Source organism: Sorex fumeus, unplaced genomic scaffold (assembly GCF_029834395.1).
Source record: "Sorex fumeus unplaced genomic scaffold, SorFum_2.1 ptg000166l, whole genome shotgun sequence".
NCBI lineage: Eukaryota > Metazoa > Chordata > Mammalia > Eulipotyphla > Soricidae > Sorex > Sorex fumeus.
Genome location: NW_026606223.1, coordinates 4,872,489 through 4,888,981, shown reverse-complemented (window position 1 = coordinate 4,888,981; position 16,493 = coordinate 4,872,489). Strand labels below are relative to the sequence as shown.

Sequence of the window (16,493 nt, the reverse complement as noted above, 5' to 3'; positions counted from 1 at the left end):
CAGACAGGCCGTGCCCCACCCGAGATCTCTGCACCATCTCTGCAGCCCCTTCCCCACGGGGGCTATTTAGAAGGGGGTGCGGTGGGGGCAGGGGTTCACTGGGTATCTTCACTCTCATCCCAGCAGCTCATCAAGGAACTCATGAAGGAGGGGAGCGTCCAGGGTCGTATTGGAACTTACCTGTTGGTTCTCACGTCGGTCTCTGCTTCCGTTCTTGGACCGCGGAGCTGGGGACCGGAGAGACACACAGGGTAAGGTGCTTGCCCCCATGCGTGGCTGACTCCATGCCAGTCCCCATGGCCACATGGTCCTCTGAGCACTGCCAGGAGCCCTGAGCACGGAGCCGAGAGGAGGACTTGAGTGTTTCTGGGTGTGACCCGAAGACCCATGCCACCAAAACAAACATCCCAGAGTTGCCAAGTCACAAAAGGCAGCTCATGGCCCCACAATGTCCACATGTCATAGGTGGAACCAAGTCGTGGCAGAGCCCTGTGCTTTACTGGGAGCCCAGATTTGTCAGGTGACCCTTGAGGGCACAGACTGGCCCTGACACCGTCCACTTGGGCCAAGTTTCCTGCTCCTCTGAAAGGCACCACAAGAAACGTTGACCTGATTTGTGCCTCTGGGTCCCCTCTCCCACGCCCCTGGACACTGACTCCTCTATTCCTAGATGAACGTGCAGCTTCCTGGCGGGGCCAGAGGGGGTTGTGAGGGGACACAGGCTCCCCCAAAGGAAAATCCAGGATCAGCCCAATCACAGGAACTGACCATCACTTTTTGGTTTAGGGGTCACAACCGGCAGTGCTCAGGGGTTGCTCCCAGTCCTGTCTGGGGGTTCATGGGAGGTCAGGGATGGAAAACATGTGCTTTGGCTCCCAGATCCTGCCATCATCTTCCCCTTTTTTTTTTCTTTACAGCAAAGAGACTCAGAGGTGCATATCCTTCCCCAGAAGGTAAACTGAGGCAGTGCAGGGCTTTCTCATACTGCATTCACAGGAAGTCATTTCTATGCTTCCCTGGCTATCTGTCTCGAGCAAATCACTCTCTCCAGCTCTGCGGCCCACAAAAGTTTGCGTTCACCGTGTTTCGTTTCGTGTTTTGGACCACAGTGTTCAGAGGACTGTGTGCCCATGGGACTGGCATGGAGTCAGCCACGCATGGGGGCGAGCACCTTAACCTGTGTGTCTCTCCGGTCCCCAGCTCCGCGGTACCAACTATGACTTGGTTCCTCCTGTGACTCACTGGAGTCACATACCCACCTGAAACCTCGTCAGAGCTGCAGTGACGCCTGTTCAGAAGGGCGTTGGGTGCCCCTCGGCTGGTTCAGGGCACAGATCTGACCTGCAGGACCGTGGCCCAACTCACCAGCCCAGCTTCCAACCCAGGCCAGCGGCTGCCCCTCCCTCAGTGACCATAAACACACGTGCAGCATGGCTTCCTGGGGCCTGGGGACCCCAGGGGTGGCGGGGAGCAGCACTCGCTGGATCTTCGACGCCCCCTACAGGCTTCACGGCGCATAGCCTCATTGCTCGAGAACAGGTAACAGGTAACCAAGATGCAGGTGGGTTGGGGGAGGGGCTGGGGGAGGGGCTGGGGAGGGGAGGGGGGGGGATGGAAGCCTGGGGCCCTTCCCCACCAGTCACCTGTGCTTGGAAGCCATAAAGAGAAACTAGCTTGCTTCTGCCATCCCTCTAGAGAGGAGTTTGCCTTTTTATTACAAGACGATGATAAAGGTGAAACACAAAAAATGCGTAAGGCGAACAACTGCCACCAGGCAGAGTGACCAGAGAGGGGACTGGCCAGCTACCCTGGCCACCCCCCAACCCCCCTGGGGGTCCCTTCCTCCTCCTCTTCACCTTTCCCACAACGCAGTCCAGCCAGCTTGGCCTTGGTCCGGATATGGAGGCATTCCGGGGTCAGACGGGGCCTCCTTGGAGGCGGGCGGACTCACCTCCTGCCCTCTGGCCCAGCCTAGACCAGCAAGGCCGCGGTGGGTCCCCTCTCCCCCCCACCCAAATCCCGCACTGGAACTGGGTTCTCGCAGGGAAGACCCTCAGTGCAGGGGTGGGGGAACTGCTTCCGAGCTCGTCCCGGCAGCCGGGTTCTGCAGGAACCAGGAGGTTCTAGAGGCACTGGCTGGGCTCCAGCGTGCCCTCCAGCTGACCCACAGTGACCAGGGCGCCCAGCTGCCCCGAGACGCCGCCCTCGGGCGGGAAGGTGACCAGCTCCAGGCTCTTGGCCTCGCTCTGGTCGCTGTGCTGCTTCTTGTGGCAGCGCAGAGAGTCGCTCCTGACGAAGGCGGCCCCGCAGATGTCGCAGCGGAAGGCCCGGTGCGTCAGGACCCTGGTCACGGGCTGCCCGTTGCCCTCCCGGGGCGCGTCGGGGCCCGACGACGGCGGCGGCGGCGGCGGCGCGCGGTTCTCCGTGCGCGCCTCGTCCCGGTGCACCTTGTCCAGGTGCTTGGCCAGGCTGCTGGGCCGCTTGCTGTCGAAGCTGCAGAAGTCGCACTTGAAGGGGCGGTCCTGGCAGTGCACGCGGCTGTGCACGCGCAGGGCGGCGGCGCTGGAGCACGAGTAGCTGCACTGGGGGCACTTCTCGGGGTGGTCGGCCTGGTGCAGCCGGCTGTGCGCCAGCAGGTCGGCGCGGTCGCGGCCCTGGAAGGCGCAGTGCAGGCACTTGAAGGTGTGCTTGATGCGCACGTGCGACTTGAGGTTGGCCTTCATGGTGCAGCGCACGTCGCAGAACTCGCACTTGAACGGCTTCTCCCCCGAGTGCACGATCATGTGGCGCTTCAGGTCCGAGCTGATCTTGAACTTGGCGCTGCAGAGCCAGCACTGGAACGGGGTGTCCCCTGGCAAGGGAGGGCGGTCCCGTTAGAGGCGGGCGGGGGGGGGGGACCCAGCCCCGACGCCCAGCCCCCAACAAGCGTCAGTCCCTCAGGCAGCCTAGAGACTGGGCTGGGGAGCGTCGTTTTAATTAATTAATTTTTTGCTTTTTTGGGGTCACACCCGATGATGTACAGAGGGATGCTGGGAATAGAACCGGGTTGGCTGCATGCAAGGCAACTACCCTACCCGCTGTGCTATCGCTCCAGCCCCAATTGATTTTTTAAATTGTTTTTTTTGAGTGCTTGCCTTGCACACGCTTGACCCGGGTTCAATCCCTGGCATCCCATAGGGTTCTTCCAAGCACAACCGGGAGTGATTCCTGAGTGCAGAGCCAGGAGCAATCCCTGGCATTTCTGGGTGGTCATTGTCACTGTCCTCTTGTTGTTCATCGATTTGCTCAAGCGGGCCCTTGTTACTGCGTTTGGCATCTCGAATACGTCACGGGGAGCTTGCCAGGCTTTGCTGTGAGGGCGAGATACTCTCGGTAACTTGCCGGGCTCTCCGAGAGGGGCGGAGGAATTGAACTCGGGTCGGCCGTGTTGGCCGCTTCCAAGGCAAACGCCCTACCTGCTGTGCTATCGCTCCAGCCTACTGGATGGTGTTTAAAAAAAGAAATGGTTTTTGGGCCACACCTGGCAGTGCTCAGGGCTTCCTCCTGGCTCTGTGCTCAGGGATCACTCCTGGCAGGGCTCTGGGGGAACCATAGGAGATGCCAGGGATTGAACCCAGGTCGGCCACATGCAAGGCAAGCTCCCTCCCCGCTGTGCTATCGCTCCGGTCCCCGGACAGTATTTGAGCCTCAGCCTGGCATCATGCCCAGCTGTCACCCAGGGCACCAAGCGAGAACGCCCAGCTAGCGGACCTGCGGGTGCTACCGACGGCTGCTGCTGTCCGACCCCATGGACAGCCGCACACTTCACCACCACCGCCCCGAGGCAGGGCAGCGGCGGCCAGAGGGTTCGGTGGGGGGCAGGCGGCGGGCGCGGGCTCACCTGTGTGGGAGCGCAGGTGCACGGTGAGCTGGCTGGAGTTGCGGCTGGCGTAGGGGCACAGCTGGCACTTGTAGGGCCGCTCGTCCGAGTGGATGCGCAGGTGCTTCTTGAGGCTGCTGCTGTCCACGGCGGCGTAGTCGCACAGGTGGCACTTGTGGGGCTTGACGCTGGTGTGGCAACGCATGTGCATCGTCAGGTTGTCCTTGCGGCTGAAGCACTTGTCACAGAACTCGCACTTGTGCGGTTTGTCCCCTTCAAACACAGAGGGCGGGAGGACACGGCGTCGGTGGCAGGACGCGCCAGGACACGTGGCCCGGATGGCAGCTGGTGCCCTCCCAGCCCCCTCCCCCACTACTGCTGGCCCAGATCCCAAGGGGGGGGATGTCTGGGGAGGAAGAAGGCTGCGGGTCCCCAAGGGGGCATCGACAGGGACCCACACAGTCAGATGGAAGGAGACCAGGGCCATGTCCAGCTGGGGAGACAGGCGTGACGATGGAGGATTCGAGACCCCAGGGGACGGGCGGCCAGGTCTGGGCTCACCTGTGTGGGAGCGCAGGGGCCCCAGTGAGTGGCCAGAGATTTAGCAGAGGGAAAGCACTGGTCTGGCACACGGCCAACTTAGGTTGGCTGCCTGGCACCCTGTGCGTGGCCAGGAGTGAGGCCTGAGCACAGAGCCGGAAGTGAACCCTGAGCACAGAGTCAGGAACAAGCCCTGGACACAGAGTCGGGGGTGAGCCCTGAGCACAGAGCCAGGAGTCAGCCCCGAGCACAGAGCCAGGAGTCAGCCCTGAGCAGTGCCAGTGTGAAACCCCCCCCCCCAAAGAAAGAATCCACCTCTGACTGTACACAGGGCCAGGGGGCCTGACTGGGTGAACCAAGCGTCCAGCACACGGAGTGTGGCCAGCCGCAGATCAGTGGAATTTCAAGAACTCGGCTTCACCTCTGAAAAGGAGATGCTTGATGAACCTTTCCAGGTGTTCCTTCAAGCAGGGGCTAAAAACGGGTGGGGCACACGCGGCTCCAAGAGCCACAAAGGAGAAACAAAGGCGGGCGGGGAGTGATGGAGATGGAGCTGCTTGAAAGGGGGTTCGTGGGACAGTAGCACAGCGGGGAGGGCGTTTGCCTTGCATGCGACTGACCAGGGTTCAATTCTCAGCATCCCATATGGTCCCCCGAGCACTTCCAGGAGTAATTCCTGAGTGCATGAGCCACGAGTAGCCCAGCATTGCTGGGTGTGACCCAAAAGGCAAAAAAAAAAAAAAAAAAAACCCAAAACATCCGAGACAGCACAGCAGGAAGGACTCTTACCTTGCACGTGGCCAACCCAGGTTCGATCCTGGGTTGGTCCCTCCAAAAGCCCTGCCAGGATTCCTGAGTGCAGAGCCAGGAGAAGCCCGGAGCGTAGCCAGGTGTCGGCCCCAAATGAGACAGTACAAAACTACAAACACCTGGAAAGGCTCATCAAGCTTCTCCTTTTCAAAGAGGCGAAGCTTGAAATTCCACCAAACACAACGCACACACGTGCACGTGAGAGAATCCAGCTTCTATTAGACGAGACACGCAAAGCAAATGATGCCACGGATCACCTTCATTTTGGAAAAACTGTGTCCACAAAAATGTTGATATGTAAATGAATACTTCCTCGCGCTGGAGAAAAAAAATCTAAATCTCTATAGGCCCCGTGCACGCATTTCTCCACTGAGCTACATCCGGAACCCAGCACCTTTAAGACATTATTTAACTGCACACAAAAACAAAACACTTTGGGTCTTCAGGTTTTTTTTGTTTGTTTGCTTCTGTTTTTTTTTTTTTTTTTGGAGCGGGGGGGGGGCGGTGGGGGGAGGTGGAGGCCACACCCAAAGGTGCTCAGGGCTAACTCCTGGTGGTACTCAGGTGTGTTGTGTTAGAGGGTGAACCAGCTCAGCCACATGCAAAGTAAATCCCCTCCACACTGTACTATCGCTCTGGCCCCTTCAGTTGGTTTTAAGATTAAAAAAAAAAAATTTTTTTTTTAGGGGCTGAATCTATAGTACAGCGGGTAGGGTGTTTGCCTTGCATGTGGCCGACCTGGGTTCGATTCCCAGCATCCCAGTCTCCTGAGCACCGCCAGGAGTAATTCCTGAGTGCAGAGCCAGGAGTAACCCCTGTGCATTGCTGAGTGTGACCCAAAAGGCAAAATGTATATGTAGGGCTGGAGCGATAGCACAGCAGTAGGGTGTTTGCCTTGCACGCAGCCAGCCCGGCTGAGCCGGGTTCGATTCCTCCGCCCCTTTCTGAGAGCTCGGCAAGCTACCGAGAGTATCTCGCCTGCACGGCAAAGCCTGGCAAGCTACCCATGACATACTCGATATGCCAAAACACAGTAACAACAAGCCTCAAAATGGAGACGTTACTGGGCCCGCTCGAGCAAATCGATGAACAACAGGAGGACAGTTTTTGTTTGTATATATGTAAAATTTTCTGGGGTGGGGGTTGCACCACACCTGGCAGCATCCAGGGGTCACTTCTGGTGGTCCTCAGGGGCCATATGTGGGCGGCGGCAACACTTTACGCCTGGAGCTTTGGTCCCGAGGGTCTTCAGTGGTTTTTGTATGTGAGTGGGGAGAGACAGAACGGGGATGACACCATAGATGGCAGTGCCCAGGACCATGTGCAGTGCCAGGGATTGAACCACGGTTGGCTGCACTCAAGGCAAACGAACGCTGTCATCCTATATGGTCCCTCTGGCCCGCGAGGTCAATAGTTTTGAAGGAGAAGAGCATGGCACGGCAGGGAGGGGGCTGGTTTGAGGACCTCGGTTCCAGCCTTCTGGGGTCCCTCGGACTGTTCCCCTGGGCCATTTGGGTCAGGACCCTGTAGGTATGTGGATTAGCTTTTCCCTTTTCCTGGGGCTAGAACCTTCTCTTCCTAGTGGCACCCACGCCAGCTTCAGGACTTCATTTTCCCAGCCTTCGTTTCTTTGGCAGAGTGGCCAGATTCTGGCCGTGTGGACATCAACCACAGTGACACACCCGACTTCTCTTTGCCTTTCAGGAGGCGGCAAACCATCTCAGACCAAGCGACAGCCTGGAACCGCAAGCCCGAGGCCCCGGAACCAGGGACCCCTCATCTACCACAGGCCAACAGCAGCAGTGCACTGTAGCACTGTCCTCCTGTTGTTCATCGATTTGTTCGAGTGGGCACCAGTAACGTCTCCATTGTGAGACTTGTTACTGTTTTTTGGCATATCGAATACGCCATGGGAAGCTTGCCAGGCTCTGCCGTGCGGGCGGGATACTCTCGGTAGCTTGCTGGGCTCTCCGAGAGGGGCGGAGAAGAAATCGAACCCGGGTCAGCTATGTGCAAGGCAAACTCCCTACCCGCTGTGCTATTATTGCTCCAGCCCCAGGCCAACAGTACTCATTTTTGAGGGTGGTGTTTGGGGGCCACATGCAGCGATGCTCAGGGGTCACTCCTGGAGGACTCGGGGGACCAGATGGTGCCGGGGATTGAACCTGGGTCGGTCACATGCAAGACAGCCTCTGTAGTATCACGCCAACAGGCTTTAGCTCCCAGGGAAGCTGGGAGTCTCGCTCTTCAATTCATCACAAGAGCTGCATCTTCTGGGCATGTTTGGGGTGGAGGGACGGGTGCTGTGTGTCCCCAGGGCCTATTTCCATGGGGGTGAGAATGATTCAGAGAACAGGGGCCTTGAATCCGGAAAAGCAGCTGAAATCCCCCTGGGGTGAGGCGCAGCGTTTGACTCAGTAAAGTCAAACACCTGCGTTTGACTCAGCAAAGAATAGACCTGGGGCTCTTGGAGGCTTTTGCTTTTGGGTCACACCAGCGATGCTCAGGGCTCCTGGTGGTGCTCAGAGGCCATCTGCAATGCTGGGGATAGAACTGGGGTCCACCCCGTGAAAGCTGGGAGCCTTAACCCCTGCACTAGCTGTCTGGTCTGAGGCCTTGTCATCCTTCCTGTGCTCCGAACATGCATCAATCATTCTTTGATTGATGCCGAGTGGTCCCGGGCATGGCAGGACTGCAGAACCACCCATGGCCTCCGCCCACTAGGTGGCAGTAGCAGCCCCCATTTGAGAACTGGGCTCCAGTGCTGGGCCAGGTGCCCCTGGAGGTTTGCTTAATACACTTGCAGTGGGCGGTAGGTCCTCCCCACTTCTGTTTCCGGGGTCTTGCACGCTGCACGCTCTCACTGACAGCCTCCTGCAGTCTGCTCTTTCTTTTGGAGGGGAGGCTCCCTGGCCACACCCGGAACTGCTGGGGTCCACGTCCGGATGCGGGATTGCTTCTGGCGGTGTTCGGGGGATGATGTGCTAGGGCGGGTACCAGGGCCTGCACAAGTGCCACCCACCTGCAAGGCATGAACTCCTGCCCCTGCCCCCGGTTCACTTGTTTGTTTATTCTTTGCTTTGGGGCTCGAACAGCAAGAAAACTCTGGACACTGCTGGTATTGCTCCACTGTTTTGGGGTCAATACAAAGATTTGTTTTTGCTCAGGGCTCACTCCTGGCCATTCTCAGGGTCACCATATGGGAGACCAGGGATCGAACCTGGCCAGCTGCAGCGAGCGGTGTCGGCCACTGAGCCGGGCCTTGCAAATGCAGGGTATGTGCTTCCCGCGGAAGGACACAAGCATTGTTGTCCCTGGCCCAGAGCCTTTAACACGGCGCCGAGACCCAGCGTGCGGGAGCAAAGCTACCTCCAGTGCATCTGTGCTGCGGTGTGGGCCTGGCAGGTGGCAGCCTCTCTGGGGAGGCCAGGCAGGAGCTGGGACCTTGCCCTGATCCAAGCAGACGAGCCTCCAGGCATTCCAGCTAAGGGGCCCCAAAACCATTCTTCTCCATCCCCCCAGCTCTGCCTGGCCCTGACCCTGCAGCCCGATTCCTTCTCAGCCAACCCTGCTTCTCATCCTACCTGTGGGGTCCTTTCGGGACAAGCTCCCCTACTCCTGGCTCTTAGACCTGTATTTCCCAAAGTGGGGTGCTACCGGACCCAGAGGGTAGAGTATTAGAATGATGGGGGGGCAAAAAGCTCAGTGGAATTAGGGGGTGCTGTGTTTGCTTAATGAAGGTTAAAGAGGCTGGAGAGAAAGCACAGCAGATGGGGGGGGGGGGTTTGTCCTGCATGCAGCTGACCTGGGTTCTATCCCCAGCACCGCCTAAGTCCCCCCAAGCCCTGCTGGGAGTAATCCCCAACATACATTTTTTTTGCTTTTTTTTGGGGGGGTCATACCCGGTGATGGGGTTACTCCTGGCTCATGCATTCAGGAATTACTCCTGGCAGTGCTCAGGGGACCCTATGGGATGCTGGGAATCGAACCCGGGTCGGCCGCATGCTCTCCCTGCTGTGCTATCACTCCAGTCCCCACCCTCCTTTTTTTTTTTTTTTGGTGGAGGTGCTAAGTGCTTTCTTTTTTCTTCTGAAAACGGGTAAAGGGTACAATAGGTTTGGGGTCCTCCATCCTGGCCCCTGCTCCATTCTGTGCTTTCACTGTGTGACGTGGGGAGCGTCAGTGTGACGTCCTGTCCCCGTGTCCCCGTATCCCTTCCAGGCCGTGTCAGCAGAGGGACCATTTCCACGCCACCCCCTCAAACACTGTATCCAGCCCTTCACCCAGCCCGTGTGGGAAGAAGAGCGACACCTACCCGTGTGGATCCTGAGGTGGCGATCTAGGTCCTTCATGCCGTGCACCGTTTTGAAGTGGCACCCTAGGAGGGAGGAAAAACATCACTCTTGAGTTAACAGTACCCTGGAAGCCAGGAGCCCCACCCCCCCACTGGGGCAGGGGCAGCCAGCGGCCTCCTGACCTGGGTAGCAGCAGTTGAACGTCCTCTCGCCGAGGGTCGAAGCCTGCTCCCTGGATTCCGAGGGAACGGACACGACAGGGCCTTTCGGGGGTTCGAGGCTGTCCGTGGATGGCCCGGCTGCTTTCAGAACATCACTACTGAGTTCTGACGCTGAAACCGAGGAGACACACAGCGTGACTATCAGGATGTTGGACTCTTCCCCCAGGTGCCCTTCCCCGTTTCCCACACCAGGCCTCCCACAGCCCCTAACTACAGAGAGGCCACAGGCCTGCCCCAGCTAGCGTGGTCTCCCCCACCCCCCCCACTCCCCCAGCCCGAGACCCAGATACAGAGGCCCCACAGGCCACTAAAGGGGGCAATGAAGGGTCCCCCCGGCTCAGCCTTGGAGGCCCAGTTTGGAGAAGCTCTCCCACCTTGGGCTGCAGTGATAACACAGCAGGGAGGTCGTTTGCCTTGCATGTGGCCAACCCGGGTTCGATTCCCAGCATCCCATAGGGTCCCCCAAGCACCGCCAGGAGTGATTCCTGAGTGCAGAACCAGGCGTAACCCCTGTGCATCTCCTGGTATGACCCAAAAAGAAAGATTGGAAAAAAGAGAGAATCTTTCCCACCTCAACACATGTCAGGGGTGTGAAAACGAGACGTTACTGGTGCCCGCTCGAGCAAATCGACGACTAACGGGAAGTTAAGTGATTATAAGTGTCTGATACAGAGGGGCAGGCACTGAGTGCCTTTGAGTCTGAGACCCCAGGCAGCTCTGTCACCACTCCAGATCTGGCCCCTGAACCAGACCCCAGCCGACAACTATGAACCAGTGGAAAAACGGCTCCACACGGGCCTTCTCCACCTGACCGCCCAGGCACCAGATCTCTGGGAAGGCTTGTGTCTGCGATGCTTTGGTTCTGCTTTGGGGTGGCACTCAGCAGCAGTACTCAGGGGTTGAATCCTGGCTCTGTGTTAGGGATCACTCCTGGTGGAGCTTGGGGATCCCACGAGGTGCTGGGGTTGGACGGGGTCACCCCTGTACTCTCGCTCCGGCCCTGGGCAGGGCTGTGGATGAGTCACCTTCCCAACACGCTCTCTGCCCATTGCTGAGCTGGCCCCAGGACCAGCTGACTCTGGAGCTGCCCGTGGCTGTGTGGCTGGAAACTTTCAGTCCACAAGAAAGCCCAGCTCCAAAGCCAGCTTCCAAGCCATGACTGGTGGTCTTCCCCTGCTGGTCCGCTGTGTAGACAGTCTGAAGAGTGCCACCTTGCATGGCCTTATGGTTCACCCGGAAAGGGAGAAAACGGGCCAAGCCTTGGGGACTGGGCTCCCTCAGACTGGGGAGGCTGGGAAGTCCCTAATTCTGATGCCGAGACCCCCAGGAAGGCACTCAGTGCCCCCCTCCCACCTCTGTGTTCACATCTGTACCATGGTCTGGGCACACCAAACTCCCCTGGACACATGGACTTCCCCAAGGACCAGGGCTGCTGCTTCCAGCATGAGTCACTTGGTATGTAGAACTAAGGTCAGCTGGGGCCCTGGTCAGCCTCAGGAGAAACTGGCCGCTCTTGAAAGAATGCAGATTACCTAGATTTTGAGACATCTCCAGAAATCTTGTGTGTGTGTGTGTGTGTGTGTGTGTGTGTATGGGGCCCAACCAGGCGATTCTCAGGGTTTGCTCCTGGCTGTGCTTGGGGGACCATACGGGATGTTGGGAATCAAACTTGGGTCAACTATGTGCAAGGCAAGTGCCCTACCTGCTGTACTCTCTTGCCCTAGAAATATATAAACATATAATAAATATATCAACAACATATAACAACAAAGTCTCCAATGGAGACGTTACTGGGCCCGCTCGAGCAAATTGACGATCAACGGGAGGGCCTTTACCTTTACCTTTATAGTATATTATTTAATAACATAGCAAATACATATTCAATATTATATATTAATATAAATTATATGTGCATATATACATACCCTGGAGTGATAGCACAGCGGTAGGGCGTTCGCCTTACAAGCGGCCAACATGGCCAACCCGAGTTCGATTCCTCCGCCCCTCTCGGAGAGCCCGGCAAGCTACCGAGAGTATTCGATATGCCAAACACAGTAACAACAAAGTCTCCAATGGAGACGTTACTGGGCCCGCTCGAGCAAATCGACGATCAACGGGAGGGCCTTTACCTTTTATACATACCCTTAAATGTATTTTTGTCACATCTAGCAATACCAGATGCAGTGCAGGGATTATTATTTTTTTCTTTTTGGGTCACACCCGGCGATGCACAGGGGTTACTCCTGGCTCGGCACTCAGGAATTACTCCTGGCAGTGCTCAGCGGACCATATGGGATGCTGGAAATTGAACCTGGGTCGGCTGCGTGCAAGGCAAATGCCCTACCCCCTGTACTATTGCTCCAGCCCCAGTGCAGGGATTTTTGACCATTGGTGCAGCATACTCTGCGCTATTTATCTTGTCCTAGAAATAAACTTCCTATGGGTGAAGGCAGGGCAAACGTCTACACTGCAGAAACACAGCCTTTGAAGTCACCCCTCCTCTTCTCTCTGCATCCCAGGCCTTAGCTGCTCCCTCACCTAGAAGATGCCCATTATTTATTGACTGTATTTTTTTGGGGGGGGAGTCAGACCTGGAGATGCACAAGGGTTCCTCTTGGCTCTGCACTCAGGAATTACCCCTGGCGGTGTTCAGGGGACCCTATGGGATGCTGGGAATCGAACCTGGATTGGCTGCTTGCAAGGCAAGTGCCCTACCCGCAGTGCTATTGCTCCAGCCCCTTTTAACTGTATTTTTAAGTGTTGCCATATCAGGGATTGAACCCAGGGGTTGATACATGCGGGTATGTGCTCAGGCACGGAGTCCCACCATCCTGGAGAATGCGTGTAATTCAGTTTGGTCTTTCCCCCACCAATGGGTCCATTTGCTTGGGCGAAAGAACCCAGAGGTGCTGGGCTGTTTCCCCAGACCCCAGAGTCCTCCCTTCTGAGGTCCAGCAGAGCTGAGTAGAAACGGGGAGAGAAACCCCAAGCCTGGGCCAGCCCCAATCACCAGGAGGGGAGATGCATTTGGCAAAGCCAACGTCAGACAAAGGAAGATGGGGGAGGGGCACCTCAGGATGGGTCCAAGGCTCTCAGGGCACCCAGGGGGTGGGCAGGTGGGAGGGACCCCAAGGACAGTGTCTTCACCTCTGCAAATGCAGAAGTCCACAGGATCCCCTCAGGGGAGAGTGTGATGGGGGGGGGGGTGTCCGCTCATAGAAACTTGGGGGATTCCTTTGTAAGGTGGTTTTCCAGCCCCGGTGAGGCCCCAGTGACCCGGAAGCCTCAATGCCATTTGCAAATGAGTGGCCCAAACTGAAAAGGCAGAGAGAAAGAGGGGGTTCCTGGGGGCTCTGAGGGGGGCCTGAGATGCAGGCCTGGCAAAGGCCAGCTGGGTGGGGGAGGGAGGCTGTTCCTCTGAAGTGCCTGGGAGGGCTCCCCCAGGACCCCATGCGGCGGCCCCCTTCCCCCAACTCCCATGCCAGGATATGCCAGGACCGTCGGTTACTGGTATAAAAAGTGGCGCAAAATGACAACAGCAGCCTGAGCCCACGCGGAAAACGTCTTTGATAGCGGGTCCCCCCAAACCAGGGGCACCTGACACCCCGATTTCTGACCTGTCCGCACAATACCCGCTGCTGTGGGCACTGCAGCCCGCAGGGTCTTTTCGGGTGCTAAGCGAGGCTCCCGCCTCTCTCAGAGCTCGGAAGGTCCCCTCGGAGGCAGAGGGGAACCTTATTCTTTCCTTTGGGAGGGGCAGTGCCCAGGGGTCACGCCTGGCAGGGCTTGGGGACCCCTCGGGGTGCCCAGGTGGAACCGCGCGGCTGGCCACCAGCAAGAACAAACCTCCTTCTTAGCGCCCGGGGTAGAAAGCGAAGCGCCTTGGAAATGCAGGTTCCTTGGCTCGTCCCCACCCGAGTCCGTGCCCAAGCTCCTGACCCCACACCGCACAGCGAGGGGTGGGGGGTGAACCCGCAAAATTCACCTGCGGCTCGGCCCTGGCCGCCCCCTCCCGAGTAACACACAGTACTCCCCCATTACCTGAGACCCCCCCATTACCTCTCTCGGACCTCACCTGGTGCCCCAGACTCGCCTCACCCTCCCGGGGACCCCAGCACCCCGTTACCCCCCAGCCCTCACCCCTAACTCGCTTCACGCGCCGCCGCTCATCTTTCCCGGACCCCGTTCCCGTTGCGTCTCCCCGAGGTTGGTCCCGGGTCTGGCACCAGCAAGACCTCAGGCATTTTCCAAAGCCCCTTTGTCCCCCCAAAACACACACACACACACCCAGACGCTCCGCACGGTCCAGCTAGGACGCCGCTCTCAGAAACGGCCCCGCGCCCCCCAAAGACGCTCCGTCTCGGGATCCCCCGTCACCCGCGCCCCGGGGAAGCCGCTCAGCCCCGAAGCGCGCAACTTGCAAGGGACGGAGCGAGCTGCGGCTGCACCCAGGGGGTGGCACCCGGGGACCCCGCTCTCCAGCCAGAAGCGGCGGCGCTTCGCAGCCCCCCGCCACGCTCGGGGGTCCCGCGCGGTGCCCGACGGCGACCCCCAGCACAGCTGCGAAGCCAACGCCAGCCCCGGGGTGGCCGCGGCGGCGCCCCTCACCTCGCTCCGCCGCCCCCTCCGGGGGTGCAGGCTGCGGCTCCCGGGAGTTGAGGTGCTGGGGTCTGGCCTGCTTGCGCCGCGACATGTCGTGCGGATCGGGGGGTCGCCCGGCCCGGGACTGGGAACTCGGCCGCGCCGCGCCCGACCCGAGCGCGCCTGCAGCGGCCGTTTGCACGCCGGGGCCGCGGCCGTCGCTTTATCCCGAGCCCTGAAGGCTGATTGGCCCCGAGCCAAGGCCCGGGGCCCGCGGGAGGTGCCGCCCGCGCCCCCTCCCCGCCGCCCGCCCGCACCCCGCCGCCCCGGGCCCCGCCCCGGCCCCGCCGGCCGGGAATCTGCATTCGGAGCCGCTCCCCAGGTGACGCGCGCGCACGTGCGAGCCGGAGGCCCCGCGCCCGCCGCCTAACGAGCTCCCCGGGTGATCCGTTTGCCCATTAAAATTGCAGGCGCTCCGCTGCCCGCCACCTCCGAGTCGCGGGGGAGCTCGTTAAAATGCAGATTCTCACTCGGAGAGGCCCGAGCCCCGGTATTTCTAACGAGCTCCCAGGCGAGGCGGCGACTCGGACCGCGCGGGGTTGCATCCGGGCACTTTTTGTTGTAAAAGCGGCCGCCCCCCCACCCCCCATACCTCACCTCCACCACCTACTCCCATCCCCCCGGAGTATTATTCTGTGGCGCGACCCCTGGCGAGCGCCCCCGACCCGGACTGCGACTGCGAATGTAACGTTGGAAAGGAGGAGGTCAGGGGCGCACCCCGCTGGGAACCAGGGAAAACAGGAGGGTTTGAAGTTTGGGGTTCGGTCGGGCTTTTCGGTGCAGCACCCCGACTCCCAGCACCACGACGCAGGCGCCGGGGGGCCCGGGACCACCCAGGAGCGGCCTCGGGGCCCCCGGGGGCGCGGCCCCGCCCGGCAGGTGACGGAGGGAGGCGCGCCCCGGGCCGGGCGGGCGCTAATTGGCGTTCGTGCTCAGACTGGCTGGGACCGGGGTGAGACCCGCGGGGAGCGGGGGGACCCCGCCTCGCCCCAGGTGAACGATGTCCCCCGGGGAGCAGGAAGCCCCTCCCCCCGGTGTTTACTTTCTCCAAATTGGGGTGTCAGGGCAGGGCTGCGCCCCGAGCCTGCCCGAACCTGAGGACCACGCGCCTCGGGTTCAAAAAGGCCCCGGCACAAGCTGCAATTCCGGGCCTGGAAACCTGCATTTGTCTCCTCGCGGCCGCGGGTGGCTTTGAAGGTCTTGTTGGCCGGCGCCCGGGATTGAGCATGACCCCAGAGGTCGGTGGGGGTTGGGGATGGTGATGGGACGGGCTGCCACGCTACCAAAAGCGCTTTTAAAAAAAACACAGTTCTCTAGCAGGGACTTGCTCTCCGCGGCCGCCCGCCTTCCCAGCTGCAGTTGCTGCGGATGTTTGCGAGGCCGGAGAGGCAGAGGTGACCAGGGGGACACCAGCGAGCACTTTGTAAAGAACTTGGCAAGTGTTCCCCGGACCCTGCGCATCTCCCAGCGGACACACTGAGCTGGGCCCAGCCTTCTTCTGGAATGTCTCAGGAGCTGGATTACCCCCACCCCACCCCCATCCCTCCATCCCCCAGCACAGCTGCATGGGATGCCCTGATCACACGATCAGGAAGGTGGATTTAATGGCCGGTGTCCCCCTTGGTCCTTGGCGAATGACTGACCCGTGATTGGCCTAGATCTTTTGGTGATGCCCTCTCCCCCAAAACTACACCGTCAGTGATCACCTATAACTCCACTAACTGGATACCATCCGTTTCATAACCGTCAAACTAAACTCAACCTCTAGAGCTGGAGCAGGAGCACAGCGGTGAGGGTGGTTGCCTTGTATCTGGCCGACCCCGGTTCTATCCCTGGTGTCTCCTGAATTCTGTCAGGATGCGGGCAAAAAACAAACTAAATGGAACCCATTTCAATCCTTCTCTTTTCCTTTTTTTTTTCTTTTTTTGCTTTTTGGGTCACACCCAGCGATGCACAGGAGTTACTCCTGGCGGTGCTCAGGGGACCATATGGGATACTGGGAATCGAACCCTGCTTGGCTGCGTGCGAGGCAAATGCCCTACCTGCTGTGCTATGGCTCCAGCCCCTTTTCCTTTTTAAGAGAGATTTTTTTGCACCTGTATTATATAAGTAGTTTTGGCAGGGCTG

At 59.2% G+C, this 16,493-nt stretch overlaps 1 protein-coding gene across 2 annotated transcripts in view; it reads right to left on the bottom strand.

Annotated features, from left to right (window-relative positions):
• Positions 1 to 2,123: 2,123 nt before the first annotated feature.
• Positions 2,124 to 16,493, bottom strand: part of ZFP64 (ZFP64 zinc finger protein) — a 70,937-nt gene continuing 56,567 nt past the window's right edge. Inside the window, exons 1-5 of one of the 2 annotated variants that reach the window (XM_056107477.1) lie at positions 14,334 to 14,592; positions 9,687 to 9,836; positions 9,525 to 9,587; positions 3,881 to 4,132; positions 2,124 to 2,851 (exon numbers count right to left, since the gene is read on the bottom strand). In XM_056107477.1, the coding sequence (XP_055963452.1) occupies positions 2,124 to 2,851; positions 3,881 to 4,132; positions 9,525 to 9,587; positions 9,687 to 9,836; positions 14,334 to 14,418 (1,278 nt within the window). In that variant the 5' untranslated portion in view covers positions 14,419 to 14,592. Of the gene's footprint in view, positions 2,852 to 3,880; positions 4,133 to 9,524; positions 9,588 to 9,686; positions 9,837 to 14,333; positions 14,593 to 16,493 lie in introns of those variants that run through there. The other variant, XM_056107475.1, reaches the window with a different exon arrangement.